Consider the following 21722-nt stretch of genomic DNA (forward strand, 5'->3'; position numbering starts at 1 on the left):
AATCCTACTTGGTCATGATGGTCTATCCTTATGGATAATCTATGTGTGAATGAGAAGAATATTTACTATGCATTCATTGGATGAAATGTTCTGTAAATATTTACTGGGTTCATTTGGCCTATAGCATAGATTAATTTGATTTTGTTGTTGTTGTTGTATATTTTCTGTCCGGAAGATCTGTCAAATGCTGAAATTGGCTACTGAAGTCTCCAGCTCTTACTGTATTTCTCTCTCTCTCTCTCTCTGTCTCTCTCTCTCTCTAGCTCTAATAATATTTGCTCTATATATCTGGGTAATCATATATGTTGGGTGCACATATATTTATAATTGTTATATCCTCTTGCTGAATTGACCTTTATATCATTATATAATGACCTTCTTCATCTCTAAACATTTTTCCCTGGAAATCTATTTTGTTTTATGTAAGTATAGCTACTTCTGCTCTTCTTTGGTTTCCATTTGTATAGAATATCTTTTTCCATCCTTTTTATTTTCAGTCTATGGTGTCTTTATAGGTGAAGTGTGTTTCTTTTAGGCAGCAGATCATTGGGTATTGTTTTCTTTTTATTTTCTTTCTTTTTTTCTTTTTTTTGAGATGGGGTCTGGCTCTGTCACCCAGGCTGGAATGTGGCATGATCTTGGCTATTGTTAACCTCTGACTCCTGGGTTCAAGCCATCCTCCCACCTCAGCATCCCAAGTAGCTGCGATTACAGGTGCATGCCACTATGCCCAGCTAATTTTCATATTTTTTTTGTAAAGACAGTGTTTTGCAATATTAACCAAGCTGGTCTTGAACTCCTGAGCTCAAGCAGTCCACCCACTTGGCCTCCCAAAGTGCTGGGATTATAGGCATGAGCCATTGCATCTAGCCTAGGTGTTGTTTTCATTTAGCTACTCTATGTCTTTTGCTTGGAGAGTTTAGTTAATTAAAAATCAATGTTATTATTGATAAGTAAGAACTTCCTCCTGCCATTTTGTTTGTTGTTTTCTGGTTGTTTTGTGGTCTTCTCTTGCTTTTTCCTTCTTTCCTGTCTTCCTTTTAGTGAAAGTAATTTATTCCGGTGGTATGTTTTAATTTCTTGGTTTTTATTTTCTGTGCATCTGTTGTAGGTATTTTGGTTTGAGGTTACCGTGAAGTGTGCATGTAATTTGATGCATTATATTAAACATCTGATGACTTAACAGTGATTGGATAAACAAGCAAAGAGAAAACTAATAAAATTCTATGCTTTAACTTCATCCCCCCACTTTTTAACTTTTTGTTGTTTCTATCTTACTGGACTGTCTTGAAAAATTGTTATAGTTATTATTTTTGAGTGGTTCATCTTTTAGTCTTTTTTTAAAATTTCAGATAGAAGTGGTTTACATAACACAATTACAGTGTTAAAATGGTGTGTGTTTTTCAGTATACTTACTATTAACCAGTGAGTTTTATATCTTTAGATGATTTAGTATTGCTCATCATGTCCTTTCCTTTCAGATCAAAGAAATTCCTTTAGCATTTCTTATAGGATAGGTCTGGTGTTGATCAAATCCTTCAAGGTTGTTTTTTGCTGGATATACTAGTCTAGGAAGAAATCATTTTTTCTTCAGCACTTTAAATATGTCATGCCACTCTCTTTTGGCCTGTAACATTTCCACTGAGAAGTCTGCTATCAGAAATGCCTACCTGGAGCCAAGGCCTGGAATTGGTGACCCCAGGAGCCTGCTTGGTGCTCTTCCCTACTATGGCCAAATTGGTAGCCAAAGTTGAAAGACAATGTTCCCTTTTGTCTTCCGTCTCCCTTCCTCAAGCTGAGGAGGTTTCTCCCCATAGGCACCACATCTGGAAATGTGCTGGATCGTACTTGAATCCAGCATGACACTAAGTCTTACCCCAGGTCTATGGCAAGTACTGCCTGGCCGTCACTACTGCATATTCAGATACAAAGGGCTCTTTAGTCAGCAGATGATGAATTCTGCCAGGAGTGAGTCCTTTCTTTCAAGGTAGTGGGTTCCCCTCTCACCCAGTGTGTGTTTAGAAATGTTTTTTGGGAGCTAGTCCCTGGTCTGGGGGCCTTGGGACTCTGCCTGGTGCCATATTCTACTGTGGCTGAGCTGGTATCCAAGTTGCAAGACAAAATTCTTTTTACTCTTCCCTCTGCTCTCCTCAGGCAGAGGGAAGGAGTCTCTGCCAGAGCAGCAAACTGTGCTGCCTGGGGTTTGGGTGGGGGTGACATAGCACTCTCTTGGCCACCTGGGCTGGTGTGTCACTATGTCACGTGGACTCCCAAGTCCATTGGCTTTGAGCCCAGCACAGCATCAGGGATTGCCTAGAACGTGCAGTCCTTGTGACCTAGACTGGCTTTCAAGTTTATTTAGGATGCCAGTGTACTTCAGTTCATGGTGGTGGTAGAGTTTGCTGGAACTCAGGTTCTGACTGCTGAGATGAATGATTTGCCTCTGGCTAGGGTTGGTCTAAATGTTCCCTCTGTGGGTGCAGGCTGAGTTCTGCCTTGTATTCCTTTCTGCTGTGACAGGACAGCACTGAGTTTCAATGCAAAATCCCACAATCACTGTGCTCTCCCTTCCCCAAATACAGATTCTCTCTTCATGCCATGTGGCCACTGCTGGGGTATAGGGGAAGGGTGATATAGGTGATTTAAGACTGTTTTTTCTACCTTCTTTGGTATCTCATTTCTTACTATGCTAAAACCAGGTACTGTGATCACTCCCCTGGTTTTTCCTTCTTATGAAGCTGCTTTTTTGTGTGACTAGTTGTTCAATTTGGTGTTCATGCTGTGGGGAAGATTGAAACAGGCATCTATTTGAACATTTTGCTCTGCCTCTTTGATTGCAGTTGACTTTTATAGGTTGACTTGGCATCTGGCAATTTGGCCAAACTCTTATTAGCTCTATTATTTATTTGTTTATTTATTAATTCCTAGAGTTCTATGTAGGTAGGTATCTGAAAATGATGAGGTGTTCTACTTTTACTTTTTTTGTACCTCCTTCTTTCTTTCTTCCCATCCTCCTCCTCCTCCTCCTCCTCCTCCTCCTTCTTGTCTTCTCTTAAAGAAACGCTGTTTAGGATTCCACTATAGTGTTGAATAGGAGCATGTTCTAGTGGGTGGTACTCCTTGTATTGTTCCCAGTCTTAAAGGGAATGCTTTCAGTTTTTCGTGTGTGTGTGTGTGTGTGTGTGTGTGTATGTGTGTATGTGTGTGTTTTGAGACAGAGTTTTGCTCTTGTTGCCCGAGCTGGAGTATAATGGCGCTGCCTTGGCTTACTGGAACCTCCGCCTCCCAGGTTCAAGCGATTCTCTTGCCTCAGTCTCCTGGCTGGGATTACAGGTGTGTGCCACTATAGCCAGGGAATTTTTTGTATTGTTAGTAGAAATAGGCTTTCACATGTTAGCCAGGCTGGTCTCAAACTCCTGATCTCAGGCTGTCTGCCCACTTTGGACTCCCAAAGTGCTGGGATTACAGGCATGGGCCACTGCACCTGGCCAGTTTTTCATGCTAATAATGCTTACTTATAGTGTTTTTTTTTTTTTTTTTTTGGTAGATTCTATTTATCAAATTAAGAATGTCTCTTTCTGTTATTATTTTGTCAGGATACTTTTTTAAAAATCATGAATGGTTGCAGAATTTTTGAATTCTTATCTTTTGAGAGAATTATATAGTTTTCTCCTTTAATCTATTAATATTATAAACTCCACAATATATTATTGTTTTCATTTTGTTATGCTTTTGTTCATTTTACTTTGAGTAGTTATATCTTGATTAAATGGATTTAAAATATAAGATTAAGAGTCTTATGTATTTAGGTAACCATTTACCATTTATGGCATATTTGGGCAGAGTTTTCATCTGGTGTTACTTTCAGGTGTTTACAGTTCTTTTTCTCACAACTTGTCATAAACTTCTCTCAAAGTACCTGGCACATGGTGGACATTTAGTAAATAATTGTTGAAAGAATATGATATAACCCCAGGTGTGACACAAGAAATAATTTCTTTGAAGGATCTCTGATATTGTCTTCTAGTTACCTACGTCCTTTCAGATTTTTTTGTCAAAACTACCATGGTTTTGTCTGCGTAAGGTGGAAAAGTAACTGTTGAGATGGTGAAAGTTTTCTCAGCTTGATATTTTCTAATCTACACAAAATAATTTTCATGTTTTCTCTTAAAAAAGAACAAATCATCTCTTTTTCTAAAATATGTTTATAGCTTCTATCTAATAGCTAGTATTATTTCAAATTCCATGGTGATTTCATTTAGCTAGTCCCAAACAACCACTAACTTTTTTGCAGTGTCTTTTCACAGAAACTCAGAATGATCCTGTTTCTTTTTTTCTCAGGATTAACATTATTTAAAAAGCATTTCTTTCCCTGCATGTATTTAAACTATACAGTAATCATAACTGCCTTTTAACTGGATTAATCAATGGTATTTAGCCTCCCAAAATAAAGATATAAGATAATTATCAATTTGGTTTGTGCTATCTTATTACAAAAACTTTTTTACACTTTTTATGATGAAAATATTCAAGTGGAAAAATAATAGTACAACAATAACTTACTGCTGCTTCCTTTTAAATTTTGTAATTTTGCCTTCTTGGAACTATTTGAAAGTAAGTTGTAAATATTATAATACTTACTCAGGAAACACCAGTCTTGTGGCTGAAGTTTCCTTGATTGTCTTTTTTTCCCCCTCTTGATGATCTTTTTACTAAAATGTTCATCCTCTAGTGGAGTCTAGAATATTTAATTCTTTAATTTCTGAATTCTTGCATGTTTCAAATGCTGTCTTATGGTCTTGATTCTTGAAGGAATTGTATATAAAATATTTGATTTGCATTTTCTTTACCTCATTTCCTTAAATATAATGTTCTGTATGATGTATGTTACAGTTGAGAAATGCGATATACACTTTTCATTTCTAATAAATATATAATAAATCAAATTATAAACATCTTATTCTTTTTGAGGGTCCAGATAATTAAAAAAATTCACAGTTTAATATTTGGATTTTTATTATACTCTCAAAGATATTCATATATCACTTTGGATTTTGTTCAATATATTCTACATTCATCTCTCAGTATCAAGAGTTGATTGGTTGCAGAACATCACCCTGCCTTCCCATGGATACCAAAATCAGCAAATGCCAATGTCCCTTACATAAAGTAGTGTAGTATTTGCACATAACCTATGAATTATTAAATAATCTCTGTGTAACTTATAGTACCTAATTACAATATAAATGGTATGGAAATAGTTGTTATACTATATTGTTTTCTAATTATTATTATTTTGAATATTTTCAATCTGGTTGGTTGAATATAGATGTAGAACCCATGAATATGGAGGGCCAGCTGTTTATGTTTCATTGTTGATGGTCTTAGGTCAGTTTTCCAAGGTAAAGAGTAAGAATATTTAATATGATGATTCAGGTATTATTTTATTTTAGAATATTTTCTTAATAATTTAAAATATTTAGTTGCATTTATTTTATTTTCTTCAGGGAATCCAATTATACATTTATTGTATTCTTGTTTCTCATTTTCTTTATCTATTTCTTTTAGATCCTTTTTAAATATGTTTTTATTTTTGTTTTATTTCCTGGTTTTTGGCTTCAGGTCCTATCTTCTTTATCTCTTGCTGTCACTATAGTTATCTTTTTTTTTTTTTTTGCGATGAAGTCTTGTACTGTTGCCCAGGCTGGAGTGCAATGGCGTGATCCCTCTGCCTCCTGGGTTCACGGGATTCTCCTGCTTCAGCCTCCCGAGTAGCTGGGCTTACAGGTGCACACCACCACACCCAGCTAATTTTTTTTTTGTGTGTGTGTTTTTAATAGAGACAAGATTTTACTGTGTTGGCTAGACTAGTCTTGAACTCCTGACCTCATGATCTGATCTGCCTGCCTCAGCCCCCCAAAGTTCTGGGATTACAAGTGTGAGCCACTGTGCCTGGCTGTACAACTCTTAATTTAGTCTTCATTTCTTGGATGATTTTTGTGTTACTCTTCCATGTTTTTTTTTCCCCTGAATCTGGTCACCTCCTATTTAACGTAATTCTATTTTTGTCTTTGTTTTGATTTGTAGTATTTTTATGCCTGAAGTTATTTAAAAGTTATATTTGAATATGTGTTGTCCTAGTGGTGGTGGAACAAAAATATAATGAAGTATTGACTTGTAGGAGAGTGTCCTACTTTAAGTGGGTTGCACAAAAACCCTGATGTATGAGAGTGGGGAGACATGGGAATCAAAAAGAGGGCTGTACTACTGTTTTCCTGTTCTGCTGGCAGGTTTTGATTTTTATTTTCTACTTTATGTAGTAAGTTTTTATGGATATTGGATTATTTTTTCTGTTCATGATTATTATATTTTTCTGAGCAAGCAATAGCCAGTGATCATGTGGGAAGTAGTAGTGGGTGGCTTACTTTATTTCTTAGTTCTGGACAGACCTCTTCTTCTGCCACACTGAAGTTTAATTTCTTTAACAAATGGTGTCTTTTGTGGTTCTCAGCCCAGCTTGTCTTCTTTTCGTTTTTTTGAGATCCAGTTTTGCTCTTGTCACCCAGACTGGAGTACAGTGGCATGTTCTCAGCTCACTGAAACCTCCACCTCCTGAGTTCAAGCAATTCTCCTGCCTCTGCCTTCTGAATAGCTGGGATTATAGTCACCCGCCACCACGCCCAGCTAATTTTTGTATTTTTAGTAGAGACAGTGTTTCACCATGTTGGTCAGACTGGTTTCGAACTCCCAACCTCAGGTTATCTGCCTGCCTCAGCCTCCCAACGTTCTGGGATTACAGGCATGAGCCATGGTGGTCGGCCATGGCTTGCTTGTTTTGATTGTTTGATTCTGTTTTGTTTCTGTAGGGCCCTTATTTCATACTTTTTTCTTTCCCTTTATCATGGACAACCTTCCTTCAAAGGCACTTCTATCTCAGAAGTGATTCCTTCCTAGAACTGCCTTTCTAGTTCTTCCTAGTTTTCAGGCCCCTCCTTTTGTGCCCGTGTCTGGCACTCTGAGCCATTAAGTTTTTTTGTGTGACCCACTTAAGGTAGGCCACTCCTTTTGACAGGTCAGTATTTGATGATATTTAGTTTCCCCACCCCCAGGACCCCAAGGTACTTCCTTTTTTCCCCATGTTATCACTCTGCTTTGGCTTGGGACCTAATTCTGCTGATTTGGTATCTTTATTTGGCCATCTACATGTTAATCCAGGGATTTGTATTCACTTTCTCCTTGTTATGATGTAGTCATGGATCATGGGCATTTTTATTTGATCTCTTTATCAATCTGTATGCATCTTGGGAGGATAGGGAGAGACATTTAAATTCATATATCTGCCGTTATCTGGCATCCAGGTGAAAGAAAATTGTTTTGTGTATTTCTTCTAATCTAGAGGCTAAAATAATTACACTTTATATCCTGTCTTTTGCTATACTCTTTTAAAGTTTTACTTGATTAGATTCTAATGTGAATGTTATGACTTCTACATTTTTTGATTAATTGATTCTTTATTCACACTTATTTTTATTGTCAAAATAGGTGTGGATTGTTTATTTTCAAGAATTATTAACCACAATAAATCCTTTGGGGAGCTTTTTGAAAACACAATGGGATTTTGGAGAAGTGGAACCCAATAATTTATATTTGAAAAGTTTGTCACTTGATCCTAATAGTACACTCCAGGATGTGAAAAGAAAAATCTTAAAGAAATGCAGTTGAACAGAGTTTAATGAACAAAGAATGATTCATTGATCAGGCAGCCTCCGAATCATAATAGATTCAGAGAAGCTACAGTACTACCACATAATTGAAGATTTGTGGACAGAAAAAGGATAGTGACATATGTAATATGGAAGCAAGGTACAGAAACAGCAGGATTGGTTACATTTGCCTTATTTGAATCTGGTTCGAACCGTTGACTGCCTGTGATTCACCAAAACTCAGTGAGTGGCACAAGAGTAAGCTGCAAGTCTGTTTACACATCCAGTTAGGTGACAGTTTGCCATGTATGGAGAAACCTTTAGGCCAAATTTAAAATATGTGTGGAGGCAGCTTTAGATTAACCTTAATTTAACCAGGGTAAGAACTACCACCCTAGGTTGAAGTGATGGTTAGTGTTCTTGCACTTTGTGAGATTATCCATGTAGTAATTTGCAAGTTTATGATATAAAGAAATTAGACTTTCATGTTAATGATTTTTAATTAACACTTTGTGAGTGAAATAGAGGAGATAACTATCAATGTATCTACTTTATCATATAATATATTCATGTAATAAATATTTTATTGAAGGGCTGCTATAAATCAGATATTGTGCTAGACACCAGAGATACAAAACTGAGACATCATCCTTGTACTCCCTCTGTTCAAAGAGACATGTGGAGATATACTGATAAACACTCCAAGTATTACGTAAGGGCTATGAGATAGTGGACATAGGACACGTTAGGAGCCAATAAGAAGGTGGAATCAGGTATATGTTACTCCTGTCTTTCCTCTTGTTTCTTCCTTCTTTCCAAAGGAATATTCACTGGGCACTCTGTTGGGTGCTAGGGATAGAGTGGAGAACAGGGCAGTCATGTCTCAGCTTTCAAAGTCCACACTGTTTTGAAACAGATAGATGCCAGATTGTAAAAAGGAATCAGCATCCAAAGTACTACTGAAGAAGTAGGAACTAAGTTTCTTAGGGGAGATAATTTCTAAATTCTGAGTCTTGAGTAAGTTAACCATGTAAAGAAGTTGGGGGAATGATTTTATAGGTTGCAAAAACTTAGACATGGGAGAGAGTATAGTGTTTTTAAATTAAAACAAATTGTCTGGTGTCCTTGGAATGTGGGGTATGGTGGGAATTTTGTGTTCTCTTTGCTATTAGAGATGTATGTTTAAGGATTCATAAATCAAATACATCTGGGAGTGCAGTGATTAAAGTGAGACTCTAAGAACCAGTAGGTGTGTGTTTATAAGGTTTGGAGGGCTGGGCAGAGAAATTCAGAGGTGGAAAGGCATGAGAACATCTACCATGCTCTGGTAATATAAGTCATTCTGGATTCTGGGGGCAAAAAATGTGAGGTGAAGAGTAATGGAAGATGAGAGTGGTTAGTTAGTGAGAGGATCATGAAGGTCCATTTTGCATGCAAAGGAGTTTATGTTTTATATTTTATTTATAGGGAACCACTAAAAATATATCATATAACACCTATTCTAAAAATATTAAGAAATACAGAAAATGTTTTCATATGGCAGCTTAATTCTGTATTTTATCAAATAATAATTAAAACTCCAAAATTAATACATCCTTATTTTGTTTTATTTTTAAATTTTCAGATAGAAAATCCTCGATACCTGAGACAGAAGCCTATCCCAGTTTCTCTGGTATGTGAGAAATCTGTTGGACTTTTTCCAGGGGCAGATATTTTAAAATAAAATAATCACTAAGTTATTTACAGAAAATAATGCAGATCTACATTAGGAAACATAATAGTTTTTGAATCTTATCACTTGGAAGTTATTACTGTTATTATTTTGCAAAGTTAGTATAATTATGGTATGGGCTTCAGGCAATTTAGAAGTTTTCTTTGGGTTAAGGATAAACCAGATCTGAAAACATATTAAATAACTCCTCATTTATTCTGCAGATGACTCCAAAACTCAGCCTGAGAAAATCCAGCAGTTTCCATGATGATCATTTTCTCTCTCGATTACGTGAGAAAGAGGTATGATTGAGATATTGCTGATAAACCCAATTCATAGTGCAGTTTTAATATTTTATATAATCTAGATTTTCAGGTTTTAGTTAAAATAATGGTATATTCTAGGACAAGGTTACACTTGAAGCAAATATAAAATGTGATGCTTTGTAGGCAGAGTTTGTCTTTCTGTTTTTTTTTTTTTTTTTTTTTTTTTAAGTAGAGATGGGGTCTTAGTGTTTTTCCCAGGCTGGTCTTGAGCTGTTGGCCTCAAGTGATCCTCCTGCCTTCAGCTCTCAAAGCATTAGGATTACAGGCAAGAGCCACCACACCTGGACAAAATTATATAGATTTATTGTATACAATATGATGTTTAGAAATATATATACGTTGTTAAATGGCAAAACTGAGCTTGATATATGAATTACCTCACAGACTTATCATTTGTTTTGTAATGAGAATACTTAAAATGTACTCTCATAGTGATTTTTGAAATACAATCTATTGTTATTAACTAAAGACACCATGCTGTACAATAGATTTCTAGAATGTTTCTCACATCTACCTTAAATTTTGTATCCTTTGACCAGTATTTCCCAACTCTGTTCCTTGTCTCCTGATCTCATAACTCCCTTTTCTCTACTTCTGTGAGTTCACCTTTTTTAGAATCCACATATAAGTGAGATTATGTGGTGTTTGCCTTTCTGAGCCTGGCTTATTTCACTTAACATGGTGTTCTCTAGGTTCATCCATGTTGTGCTAAATGACAAGATTTCTTTCTTTTTAAAACCGAATAACATTTCATTGTGTATGTGTGGTATATATATATATATGTGTGTGTGTGTGTGTGTGTGTGTGACATTTTCTTCATTTGTTGATGAACACTTTATATTGATTTTATAACTTGGCTATTGTAAATAATACTGCAATGAACATGGGGGTGCCGATAGCTCTTCAATATACCAATTTCATTTCCTTTGGACTTATGCCTAATAATGAGATTGCTGGATCATATAGTAGTTTTATTTTGAATTTTTCAAGGAACCGTCATACTGTTTTTCTATAATGGCTGCACTAATTTACATTACTGACGGCATTGCACAAGGGTTCCCTTTTTTCCACATCCCTTCCAATACTGATCTTTTTTTCTTTTTGTTAGTAGCCCTTCTAATGGGTGTGATGTGATATTCAATATTGTTTTAATCAGCATTTTCTGTGATGATTAGGAATGTCGGGCAATTTTTCATATATCTGGTGGCTATTTGCATGTCTTCTTTTGAGAAATGTCTCTTCAGATTATTTGTCCATTTTAAAATCAGGTTATTAGTTTTCTTATCTTTGAATTGTTTAAGTTCCTTACATATTTTGGATATTAACCCCTTTTTCAATATATGGCTTGCAAATATTTTTTCTCATTGTGTAGGCTGTCTTTTTACTCTGTTGATTGTTTCCTTTGCTATGCAGACGCTTTTTAGTTTGATATAATCTCACTTGTCTTTTTTTGCTTTTGTTGACTGTGCTTTTGGGTTCATATCCAAAACATCATTGCCCAGAGCAATGTCATGGAGCTTTTCCCCTTTGTTCTCTTACAGTTGTTTGAAAGTGTCAGGTCTTAACATTTAAGTCTCTGCTTTGAATTGATTTTTCTATATGGTATGAGAAAAGGGTCTAATTTCATTTTTCTGCATATTGGGTATCTAGTTTCCCAGCACCATTTTTTTGAAGAAATTGTGTTTCCTCATTGTGTGTTCTTGGCATCCTTGTCAAAAATTCCACTTAATCATGGTGAATGCTCTTCTGAGTGTGCTGTTGACACAGCCAAGCATAGTGGCTTATGCCTGTAATTGCGGAGTTTGGGAGGCTGAGGAGGGCCTTGAGGTCAGGAGTTTGAGACCAGCCTGGCTAACATGGCAAAACCTTGTCTCTACTAAAAATACAAAAATTAGCTGGGTATGGTAGGTAGCATATGCTTGTAATCCCAGGTACTCAGGAGGCTGAGACAATAGAATCACTTGAACCTGGGAGGCAAACCTAGGCTTGCAGTGAGCCAAGATTGTGCTACTGAACTCCAGCCTGGGTAACAAAGTGAGACTCTATTAAAAAAAAATCAGTTCACCCTAAATGCGTGGGTTTATTTCTGGGTTCTCTATTCTGTTTCATTAGGTCTGTGTGTCTGGTTTATGCCAGTTACCATGCTCTTCTGATTACAATAGCTTTATAGTGTATTTTGAAGTCAGGTAGTGTGATGCCTTCACTTTTGTTCATTTTGCTCAAAATTGCCTTGAGTATTCAGGGTCTTTTATGGTTTCAAAAAAATTTTAGACTTTTCTTTATTTCTGTGAAAAATGCCCTTGGAATTTTGATAGGAATTGCATTGAATATATAGATTGCTTTGGATAGTATGGACATTTTAACCATTAGTTCTTCCAGTTCATGAACATGAGATATCTTTTCACTTATTTGTATCTTCTTTCCTTTCTTTTATCAGTGTTTTACAGTTTTCATTATACTGGTCTTTCATCTCCTTGATAAAATTTATTTCTAAGTGTTTTTTTTTTTTGGTACCTAGTAAGAGAGGGATTGTTTTATTGACTTCTTTTTTGTATAGTTCATTGTCATTTTATAGAATGGCTACTGATTTTTATATGTTGATTTTGTATTCTGCAGTTACTGCAACTTTACTCAATTCATTTATTAGTTCCAGCATTTTGATGGAGTCTTTTTTTTTTTTAACATATAAGATCATGTCACCTGTAAATGGAGACAATTTCACTCAATCCTTTCCAATTTGGATACAATTTGTTTATTTATTTAGGAGACAGTCTTGATCTGTCACCAAGGCTGGAGTGCAGTGGTGCGATCTTAGCTCACTGCAACCTCTGCCTCCCTGGTTCAAGCAATTCTCATACCTCAGCCTCCCCAGTAGCTGGCATTACAGGCATTTACCATCATGCCCACTATATGTGTGTGTATATATGTGTATATATGTTAATTTATGTGTATGTAATACATATATATTTTTATTTTATTTTTTTGGTAGAGACAAGATTTTACTGTGTTGTCCAGGCTCGTCTTGAACTCCTGGCCTTGAGTAAACCACCTTCCTCAGCCCTATAAAGGGTTGGGATTACAGGCATGAGCCACTGTGCCTGGCCACCCTTTTATTTATTTCCCTTTTTTAATACTCTGGCTAGGACCACCAGTACCATGTTGAATAGAAGTAGTGAGACTGGACATCTTTGTCTCATTTCTGATCTTAGAGGAAAAGCTTTCAGTTTTTCATGATTGAATATATTGTCATCAGTGGGTTTTTCCTGTAAGAGGTACATTTCTTCTATACTCAGTTTGTTAAGTTTTTATTATGAAAATATGTTGAAGTTTGGTAAATGCTTTTTCTGCAACTATTGAGATGATTATATGGTTTTTGTCCTTCATTCTGTTAATGTAGTGTGCAACATTTGTAGATGTGGATATGTTGAAGTATCTTTATATTCTTGGGATAAATTCAACTTAATCATGGTGAATGCTCTTCTGAGTATGCTGTTGAATTCAGTTTGCTAATATTTTGTTGAGGACTTTTGCATCTGTCTTCATCTTTAATATTAATAATATTAACATCCGGAGGTTGCAATGAGATTGGACCACTGTACTCCAGCCTGGGTGACAGGGTAAGACTCTCATCTCAAAATAAATGAATGTTTCAGTTACTTTACTCATTATTGATTTGTTCAGATTTTAAAATTTCTTCATGATTCAGTCATTGTATGTTCTGCATGTCTTTGTCTTTAATATTGGCCTATAATTTTCCTTTCTTGTTTTGTTCTTGTGTAGTTTTGGTGTCAGAGTAAAGTTGACCTTATAATATGAATTTGGAAGTGTTCTGTCTTCTTCAGATTTTTGGAAGGTTTGAGGAAGATTATTAGGTCTTTAAATGTTTGGTAGAATTCAGTAGTGAAGCCATCTGAATCCTGGGCATATGGTTTTTCTTTTCATGTGTGTGTTTGTGTGTGTGTCTTAACGCTTCAAGGACAGGCTTGGTGGCTCACGCCTGTAATCCCAGCACTTTGGGAGGCTGAGGCAGGCAGATAACCCCAGGTCAGGAGTTCAAGACCAGCCTTGTCAACATGGTGAAACCCCATCTTTATGAAAAATACAAAAATTAGTCAAGTGTGGTGGTGTGTACCTGTAATCCCAGCTACTTGGGAGAATCACTTGAACCAGGGAGGCAGAGGTTGCAATAAGATCACATCACTGCACTCCAGCCTGGGTGACAGAGCGAGACTCCCATCTCAAAAAATAAAAAGAAAAACAATAAATAAATAAATTAATGCTTCAATCACTGTACTCGTTATTGATTTATTCAGCTTTTTTATTTCTTCATGATTCAGTCATCGTACGTTCTATGTGTCCAGGAATTTATTCCCTTCTTCTAGGCTAATTTGTTGACATATAATTACTCATAGTAGACTTTCATGATCTTTTATATGTCTGTGGCATCAGTTCTAACATCTTCTCTTTCATTTCTTATTTTACTTATTTGTCTTTTATTTTTTTCATAGTCTAGCTAAAGTTTTGTTAATTTTATCTTTTCAAATAAGTAACTCTTAGTTTTAGTTTCAGTGACTTTTTCTATTGGTTTTCTAGTCTCTATTTCACTTATGTCTGCTCTGATTTTTATGATTTCCTTCCTTACATGAATTTTGGACTTAGATTGTTCTTTTTAAAGTTATTTAGGTGTAACATTAAGTTGTTTATTTGAGATCTTCTTTTTTGATGTAGGCATTTATTGCTATTCACTTCCTTCTTAGAACTGCTTTTGCTGTATCCCATAAGTTTTTGTATGTTGCGTTTTTATTTTCCTTGTCTCTAGATATTTTTTAATTTCTTCTTTGACGTATTAGCTGTTCAAGAGCATGTTGTTTAATTTCTATGTATTTGTCAATTTTCTGAAATTCCTCCTGTTCCTGATTTTTAGTTTAAACTTGTGGTCAGAAAAAATCCTTGATATGATTTCAGTCTTCTTAAATTTGTGAAGACTTGTTTTGTGAATTAACATATGATCTATGCTGAAGAATATTTCACATTTTGTTGAGAAGAATGTGTATTCTGTGGCCATTGAATGGTATGTTTTGTATATCTCTTTTAGGTTTATTTGCTCTAAAGTATAGTTCAAATCTGATGTTTCCTTATTAATTTTCTTTCTTGGTAACCTGTCAATTGCTGAAATTGTGGTCTTGAAGTCCCCCACTATTAATGTATTACACTCCATCTCTTCTTTTATATTTATGAGTATTTTCTTTATATATTTAGGTGCTGTTATGTTGAGTGCATATATATTTATAATTGGTATATCCTCTTGATGAGTTGAGACCTTTATCACTGCATAATAACCTGCATCTCATTTTATAATTTGGATTTTAAGTCAGTTTTATCTGATGTTAGTATTTCTACCCTTGCTCTTTTTTTATTTCCATTTGCATGAAATCTCTTTTTCTCTTCCTTCATTTTCAGCATATATAAGTTCTTAAACGTGAAATGCATTTCTTATAGGAAGCATATAGTTGGATTTTGTTTTTTTAATCCATTCTGTTACTCTGTCTTTTGATTGGAGAATTTAATCCATTTGTATTCAACACAATTATTCATAAAAACTTGCTACTTCTGTTTTGTAATTTGTTTTCTGGTTGTTTTGTAGAACATTTGTTCCTGTTTTTCCCTCTTGTTATCTTTCTTTGTGATTTGATGAATTTCGGTCACTACAGTATGCTTGGAATCTTTTCTTTTTACGTTTTGTGCAACTATTGCAGGTTTTTGTTTGTGATTACTACGAGTCTTACGTAAAACATCTTATTTTTATGATAAGCTATTTTAAACTGATAATAACAAATTTATCACATAAAAGCTCTACAGTTTGTTCTCTGTTACTTTCATTTTTTTGATGTCACAATTTATATCTTTTTATATTGTATAGTAAGAAATTGTTATAGTTAAATAATATAATATCTTCATACTAGAGATATAAGTCATTTCCATAATATCACATTGTTAAACCATTCTGAATTTGTGTACTTACATTATTGGTGAGTTTTATCCTTTTATATGTATTTTTTGTTATTCATTAGTGTCTTATTTGAGCATCAAGATTTTACTTGAGCAGTTTTTGTAAGACAAGTTTACTGGTCATGAACTCCCTAAGCCTTTTTCTTTTTTTTTGTCTTGGTAAAATTTTCTCTGTTCTTTATTTCTGAAAGACTGTTTTGCCACTCACAATATTCTTGGTTGGCATTTATTGTCTTTCAGTACTTTGAATATGTCATCCTACTATTTCCTGGCCTATAAGATTTTCTCCATGAAATCCCCTCCTAGTCTTATTGGAAGTCCCTTATATATAATTTGCTTTTTTCTTGCTATTTTCAGACTATTCCATTTGTTCTTTATATTTGACAGTTTGGTTATAACATGTCTTGGTATAGTCTTGCTTGAATTAAATCTGACTGGAGACTTTTGACCTTTTTGTACCAAGATATATCTATCTTTCCCTCAATTAGGAAAGTTTTTAGCTGTTATTTCTTTAAATAAACTTTCTATACCTTTGTCTCTTCTTCTTTAGCTCCTATTACTTGAATATTTGTTCTTTTGATGCTGTCACATATGTCTCATAAACTTTCTTCATTCCTTTCCAGTCATTTTCCTTTTTGTGTGTGTGTGTGTGAGATGGAGTTTTGCTCTTGTTGCCCAGGCTGGAATGCAGTGGCATGATCTCGGCTCACTGCAACTTCTACCTCTCAGGTTCAAGTGATTCTCCAACCTCAGCCTCCTGAGTAGCTGGGATTACAGGCATGTGCCATCACACCTGGCTAATTTTGTATTTTTAGTAGAGATGGGTTTTCTCCATGTGGTCAGACTGGTCTCAAACTCCTGGCCTTAGGTGATCAGCCTGCCTTGGCCTCCCAAAGTGCTGGGATTACAGGTATGAGCCACTGCATGTGGTCCTCTTTTTCCTTTTCTTTTTTGACTATATATTTTCTAATAACCTGTATGTTTCTTTGAGTTTACTGAAATTTTTGTTTTGCTTAAGTCAGTTGTTAATACTTTCTATTGTATTTTTATTTTCATTCATTATATTTTTCAGCTCCCGAATTTGTTTGATTTGTAAAAAAAATTTCTCTGTTAAATTTCTTATTTTTACATGTATTGTTTTTCTGATTTCATTAAATTATTTATCTGTATTTTCATGAAGGTCACTGAGCTTCCCTAAAACAATTAGTTTGAATTATATGCCAGGCAGTTTATATATTTTCATTTCTTTGGGGTCAGCTATTGGGAGATTATTTTCTTTGGCTGGGGTTATGTCTTTTTGTTTTCATATGTTGCTTGTTGCTTTATGTTGGTGTCTGCACATTTGAAGAAGTAGAAAATTATTAGTCTTTGTAGACTGGCTTTGTCTGAGAAAACGAGTCACGATTCAGCCTATCCAGAGATTCTGTTTGGTCTACTGGTGGGCTCTCTCCTATAGTCCTCAAGCAGAGTCAGAAAGTGGCTGGGCCTGGTATCTTGGTCCTCATGTTTGAGCTTGGAGCCTGTATCCACTGGGTAGATGTGTTGCTTCAGTCCATGGGAGTAAGCTTGGAGTTTGGGTCTGCATGGTAAGCCTGAAATCTGTATCCATCAGGGCTAGCCTGAAGCCTAGGTCCACAAGAGCTGAACTGGTTCTAGAGTGGGCTTTAAGCCTGAATCTTCAGGGGTCAGACAGGTGCTGGGATGGGCCTGGTTCTTTGGTTCACTGGGACAGGCCTGGGGCCTGAGTGTTCAGGGTTGGGCCTACGCCATGAATCTGTAGGGATGGTTTTGGAATCTTAGTTTCTGAGAGCTGGCTTGGCACCAGACTTTATTGGGATGAGCCTGGCTTCTGATTCTGCTAGTCTGGGCTGGACCCTGAGTCTCCTGGAGTATAGGACCATGGGGGTTAATATGGAGATTGTATCTCCAGCGGCCAACCTAGGATCCAGGCCAGAGGTGTTGACTGGGAGGTTGGGTGGGTCTGAAGCCTGGAGTTGTGTTGGCTGACCTGGCTCAGAATCCTGGGTTATGCCTGGGGCCAGATGGGCTGGCCTGACATTGGGTATGTCTGGATCCTATGTTCACATGGGCCAGCATGGAGGCTGAGTCTGTGGGTGCTGGCCTGATGACTAGTGATTCTGGGGGCTCTCCTGGTTCCTGGTTAGGCTTGAAACCTGAAGTTGTTGGGGCTAGCCTCGTGCTGTGAATGGACTGGAGCCCAAGGCTATTGGGCCTGCCTGGCAATGTGGTGAGTCCAGAGACCAAGTTTGCTGGGCTGGCTTTGGAACCTGGGGCTGTGGAATCTTGCCTTGTGTCAAACTGGGCCTAGAGGCTCAGCCTATGGATACTGGCCTGGAGTCTTGGGCCTTGGGAGCTGACCTGGAGCCTGGGGCTACAGAGGCCGCTAGGAACCTTAGTCTGTAAGGGATGGTCTGGCTCTGGGGCAGACCTAAAGCTTTGGCTGCTGGAGTTAGTCCAGCACTAGGGTTAGTTTGGATGCTTGGCTACTGGGATCAGCATGGTGGTTGAGTGGAGCCAGGGACTAAATCTTCTGGGCCAGTCTGGAGCCTGGGGCTGTGAGATTTTCCTTATACCGGGGTGAATTTGTAGGGTCAGTCCTGGGGTACTGGCTGGGAGTCTAGGGCTGAGGAGTCCTGCCTGGTTTTAGGTTTTACTGGGACTGACCTGATACTGGGGTCGGAGGTAAAGTCTAGTGCTCACTTTTCTTCCCTCCTCCCAAGTGGAGGCTCTGTCCACACTTTGCTGTCTGGAGTTGGAGGGGTGATGTGAGTATTAGAAAACTGGCCTTTCTATATTCTGAATTCTATCTTTTCCTGTTTTGTGCTATAGTATTTTACCTTGTTTACTTAGCTCTTGTGAAGGTATTTTTGTGCATGTTTACATTGTTCAAATTGATTTTTTTTGTGGAGGGACAAGTGTTTGAAAGTCCTAGTCTACCATCTTGCCGACATCAGACTCAGGGTTTTCTTTCTTGTGTAATCCTGGTGTTAAAAAAAAACAACTGTTGAAATAAAAACAAATAACATTTTAAAAAGCCTGTTTGGGAATAATATTTCTTATACTTAGGCATACCTTCCTTTGATCTCTGGTTTTGAATTTCTTTTTCTAAAAATTGTCATTTATTAATTATGAAAATCATTTTGAGTCATTCTCAACTGTTTTTCCTTTTAATTTTATTTTGTGTTAATTCTTACTATTGAGGCTGCTTGCCATAAAAAATAATTAAATGAATGGAAAGGAAGTGGTTGCTTAAAAATTTTGTTTTGGTCTTTCATGAAATAATATCTGTGCTTTTTATGATGACATCTTGGGGCAGGAGTCAACATACCAGTGCCACCCACATATGTTTTCAAGAAAAAACATTTGAAGCTGTCATGCATTGCATCAGAAATTCATTTTTCAATGTGTTTGGCTTTATTTTTTTCCCACACCCTTATGTTTTTGTTTTTCTTTTGGGCATACTGTAAAAATATTTGAGGCATCATTGAGAAGTTTGCATGTAAACATAAACTTATTTCATATATTAAAGTATATTCACTGTACATTTTTCTAAAATAATGGTTTATGCAAATGTAGTCATTTCTGACTTATTTTGATGAAGTTTTTTGATCATGTTTTTCTCCATTGTAAAATATTTGTGTCTGCTGCTTTGCACCTGTGTAAAATCGTATTTTTATTATTTTTTTCTGTTTTTTCAGAGAGATGTTTCTGAGTTGGATTTTCCCCTTAATTTAAATGCATAACTATACTAGGAAATGCATAGTTGTCCTTTAGAAAGATAATCTTATGTCTACTTGCTTAAATTCCTTTTATTAAGCATTTAATTGTGGGCATGAGGATAAATGCTGTTCTGTTTAGAAGTTTGTCAGAGCCTTACATAAAACAACCCTTGTGCATGTTCTCATCTAGAAATGCTTTTATTGTTGCTGAATAATATTTTTAAAGCAATAAATAGCATTCTTTTAAGTGAGTCAACTTTATTTAAAAAATGAAATATTAACTATTAAGTACTTAATCATCACTTTCTCATCTTTATTCTTCAGAGATAATCATTGCTGAAAATTTAAAGTGTATTCTCTTTAAAATTCTCTAGGATTATTTCATTTTTAAGTAAAATTAGGTCATATACTGTATATAGACCATTTCATTGCTTTTTGACTGACATATATATTCTGATGATTTTTTCCATATCAGAAATATCACCCCATTGTTATTCATAATTACATAAATTTTATTTTACTGATATGTCACATTTTATTAATATAGTTTGCTATTGATGCATATAGATTTAGAGTCTTTTTCTATAACAAATGGTATTTCAAGAACACCCCTATGCATATCTTTCTGTATTATATGTCTTTTCTTGCAGGATAAATTATGTGAAATGGAATGGCTCAGTCACAGGGTTGCACATTTACATTTTAGATTGACGTTGACAACTTGTCATTAAAATAAGGTTATGTCTGCATAGGGCTGCAAGGGTGGGAGTGCATAGAGTGTTGGCTAACGGATATAGAGTTTCTTTTTAGGGTGATTAAAATGTTTTAAAATTAGATTGTGCTAATGGTTGTGTAACTTTCTGATATATTAAAAACTTTTGATTTGTATTGTTTAAATGTGTGAAATTTAGGATATATGAATTATATTTCAATAAAACCATTAAAAAGGGTTATGTCTGTTAACATTAATGGTATAGAGACTGTCTCTTTTTCCATTTTGTTATCAACACTGGAGCAATTTGTATGTTAAAAATATTTTCTCTGTAAATGCCTTGATTTGTGCTACTTTTTAGTATAGAGAAGGTTTCTTCTATTTTTAGTTTTTAAAAAATAATTTTGAATTTTTGTGGGTACATAGTAGGTGTATATGGGTTACATGAGATATTTTGATGCAGACCTGCAGTCCATAATAATCACATCAGGGTAAATGGGGTATCTATCACCAAAGGATAAGCATTTATCCTTTGTGTTATTAACAGTCTATGCTCATTTAGTTATCTTAGAATGTGCAATTAAATTATTTTTTGACTATGGTCACCTATTTGTTCTAGCAAATTATAAGTCTTCTTTATTCTTTCAATTTTTTATACACATTAACTATCCCCACTCCCCCATCTACTTTCCCACTACCTTCCCAGCCCCTAACAACCATCATTCTATTCTCTATCTCCATGAGTTCAATTATTTTTAATTTTTAGCTCCCACAAATAAGTGAGAACCTATGAAGTTTGTCTTTCTGTGCCTGCCTTATTTCACTAAACATAGTGACCTCCAGTTCTATCCATGTTGTTGCAAATGACAGGATGTCCTTCTTTTTAATGGCTGAGTAGTATTCCATTGTGTATGTGTACCACATTTGCCTTATCCATTTATCTGCTGATGGATACTTAGCTTGCTTCTAGATCATCACTATTGTTAATTGTGCTACAATAAATATGGGAGTGCAAGTATCTCTTCAGTATGCTGACTTTCTTTGTTTGGGGTGTATACCTAGGAGTTGGACTGCTGAATTGGTAGTTCTATTTTTTTTTTAAGAACCTCCAAACCCTTTTCCATAGTGGTTGTATTAATTGACATTCCTACCAATCCAGTGTACTAGGGTTCTTTCTCCACATCCTTGTGGGCATTTGTTATTACCTATCTTTTGGATACAATGCATTTTAACTGCACTGAGATTGAGATCTCATTGTAGTTTTGATTTGCATGAAAAGTTTTCTTTTGAAAAGTTGCATCTGTCTTTTCTCTAGGCTCTGGTTTTTGTATTATGCTTAGAAAAGCCTTTCTGCTTTAAGATAACAAAAAAATTACCTCTTTTTTTTTTCTATTTAAAAATTTTAGTTTTCTATTTGAATATTGATCTCTTTCAGAGGTTTTGCTATAAATGTTGATGGTAATCTATATTAGTCAGTTTTTAATGGTATAAAATAAAAATTTAGGAGTTTGAAATACTTAA

At 35.7% G+C, this 21722-nt stretch overlaps 1 protein-coding gene across 35 annotated transcripts in view; it reads left to right on the forward strand.

The window, feature by feature from the left end:
- The window catches only part of CEP112 (centrosomal protein 112), a 705692-nt gene that overhangs the window by 88807 nt on the left and 595163 nt on the right, over positions 1-21722 (forward strand). For all 35 annotated transcript variants that reach the window (XR_008481664.2, XR_008481665.2, XR_008481666.2 and 32 more), the window contains 2 exons: positions 9328-9375; positions 9639-9716. Coding sequence is in view for 32 of the 35 variants with exons in the window: in XM_054256393.2 (XP_054112368.1) it covers positions 9328-9375; positions 9639-9716 (126 nt within the window). In the remaining 3 variants the exon portion in view is untranslated. The remainder of the gene's footprint in view (positions 1-9327; positions 9376-9638; positions 9717-21722) is intronic.

Source organism: Callithrix jacchus, chromosome 5 (genome assembly GCF_049354715.1).
Source record: "Callithrix jacchus isolate 240 chromosome 5, calJac240_pri, whole genome shotgun sequence".
Lineage (NCBI taxonomy): Eukaryota > Metazoa > Chordata > Mammalia > Primates > Cebidae > Callithrix > Callithrix jacchus.